General features: G+C 45.5%; 1 protein-coding gene across 1 annotated transcript; it reads left to right on the forward strand.

Annotated features, from left to right (window-relative positions):
• Positions 1 to 93: 93 nt before the first annotated feature.
• PPTG_07660 (hypothetical protein) lies at positions 94 to 744 on the forward strand (the record flags this gene model as incomplete). Its single annotated transcript, XM_008901932.1, has 1 exon — positions 94 to 744. One exon carries the CDS (start codon positions 94 to 96, stop codon positions 742 to 744), a length of 651 nt encoding a protein of 216 aa, XP_008900180.1.
• Between the last annotated feature and the right edge of the window lie 1,296 nt (positions 745 to 2,040).

Here is a 2,040-nt window from a genome sequence, read left to right on the forward strand (position 1 = left end):
GGCGTCCTTTTCCTCGGAGCTCTTCTCTCCTTCGTGTCAGTCAATGCTGGCATCCGTACGATCAACCACGACCAAGTGCAACCGTTCGAAGAGATGGAACCAACCACAGACTCGGAGAAGTCTGCCATCAAGTACAAACCGCAACTCCACATCTCGTACGGCTGCCACCCGTATCCTGCTGTTCAGGCCAACGGCTCGATCAGTGGTGGCTTGAAATGGTCTGGCAAGACCAATGGCGACTGCGAACAACCTAATCTGGGGTCCCAAGTCTACTCGCGGTCGGACTGGTACAAGGGCAAATGGGCCATTATGTACGCTTGGTATTTACCCAAGGCAGCGCAGTTTATGCTGAAATTTGATACTGGCCACCGTCACTTCTGGTTGTATTCAATGGTGTGGACAGACAGTCCGAATCCTGACAACTCGACTATTCTTGGTGTGTCCATGTCCGGTAGCAGGGGCTACGTGAAGAAGCCTTCTCCAAAGACCAAGTACATTGAAAAAGGGACGACGATCAAGCTTGAGTCCTACGTGGGTTTTTGGATGGGCGTCCAGGCTCTTCGGCTAACGAAAAAGTCCGGTGAAACCCAGGATCTCGTCACATGGGAACAGCTAACAGACGAAGCGCGAGATGCACTGAGTGAGTTCGATTTCGAGTCTGATCCATCAATCTCGATGGTAGTGATGCCACTGAAGGATGACGTCTTCAGATCAATCCTCAAGGACTCATACCCGTTTGAGTAAGTTAGTGTCAAGGCAGATATTGCGTTACCTGGCGTGATACATGTACCTGCCATCATTGCCAAAAAAAAAAACAAAATCTACCAATACGACTAGCACACATTTTTGAACGTCGTATAATTAGCAGCTTCAGATTTCCACGAATGTGCAAACCGCAGGATAAAGAAAAAAAAAGCTTCCAAGTGTTTACAGGAATCATCTTTGTGATGTGAGCTTTATTCTTGTCAACTTTTTGAAGACGCACGAGTATTATCCTCAATCGTCATTATCATTGGCGGATGCGACATTCGCGTTGGTCTGTACTTATCGTGCCGCGGATCATTGACGTGGTCTTTAGAATAGCGTATCATTCCATGGTTTTTGTTGATGAAGAAAGGGAATAGTAACGACGGTATTATTGCATCCAACTAGGTTTCTGTGGCTGCTCTTCCCGGCAACGTCGATCGTGCCAGTGTCAAGGTCTATGGAAGTATAGACTGTTTATTGACTGTACCTCAACTGTCGAACAATCAAGTACCCAATACTTTATTGCAATCTTAATCTTTTCAATCAATCTTCAGCATAATGTAATCTATTGCCATTATATCAGCTACAGTTGCGGTGTTGCTAACATCCGATGACCATAACAGCAATCGTCCCTACCAATTGCCCTGTCCCCCTCGTGTTGATCCGGTAATGGGTCAAGGACAACGATTAAAGTGTGGATGCCCCGAGTTTCGAGGAATTCTCATCCAAGTATTTAATGTTATACTGCTCTTCATTACTGATAGAACCAGCACCATTGTTTTTGTCTGCAAACTCCGAATGTTTTTTTTTTCTTTTTCTTTTTACAAGTGGATGTACTTAGTAATCTTACATGAAAAAAAAATCCTGCTAGGTTTGAAGCGTGTTCACACCTTTCTCTCTTTGCAGAATGCGTTGATATAATGCCGAAGCGATCGGTTCTGGAGTGGCTCCACGATGAATGCTTCACTTTTAGTCACTAGAGATCTAAGAGCGTACGCTTCGCATGGACCGTTTGAAGTCCCGAGACTACCAAAACACTTTGGATAGAACTGTACTAAACAGCTAAGAGAGTGCTGCCGAGCCGGTTTTTCTTGGAGATATTTTCGTAACTGCATGAGCAGCGCATTCCCCAACGAGCGATATTGAGGACCTGCTTCTGCAGCAGTTCGATAATTGTTTACACTGTGATCCACAGTTTGACAGGATAGCTACTCTGCGTGAGGTAGAAGAACAGGTGAGTGCAGGTGTCTAAGACCGCATGAGAATGTGGTGCGCACTTACTTGACTCAAACA

Source organism: Phytophthora parasitica, assembly GCF_000247585.1.
Source record: "Phytophthora parasitica INRA-310 unplaced genomic scaffold supercont2.12, whole genome shotgun sequence".
NCBI classification, from domain to species: Eukaryota; Oomycota; class Peronosporomycetes; order Peronosporales; family Peronosporaceae; genus Phytophthora; species Phytophthora nicotianae.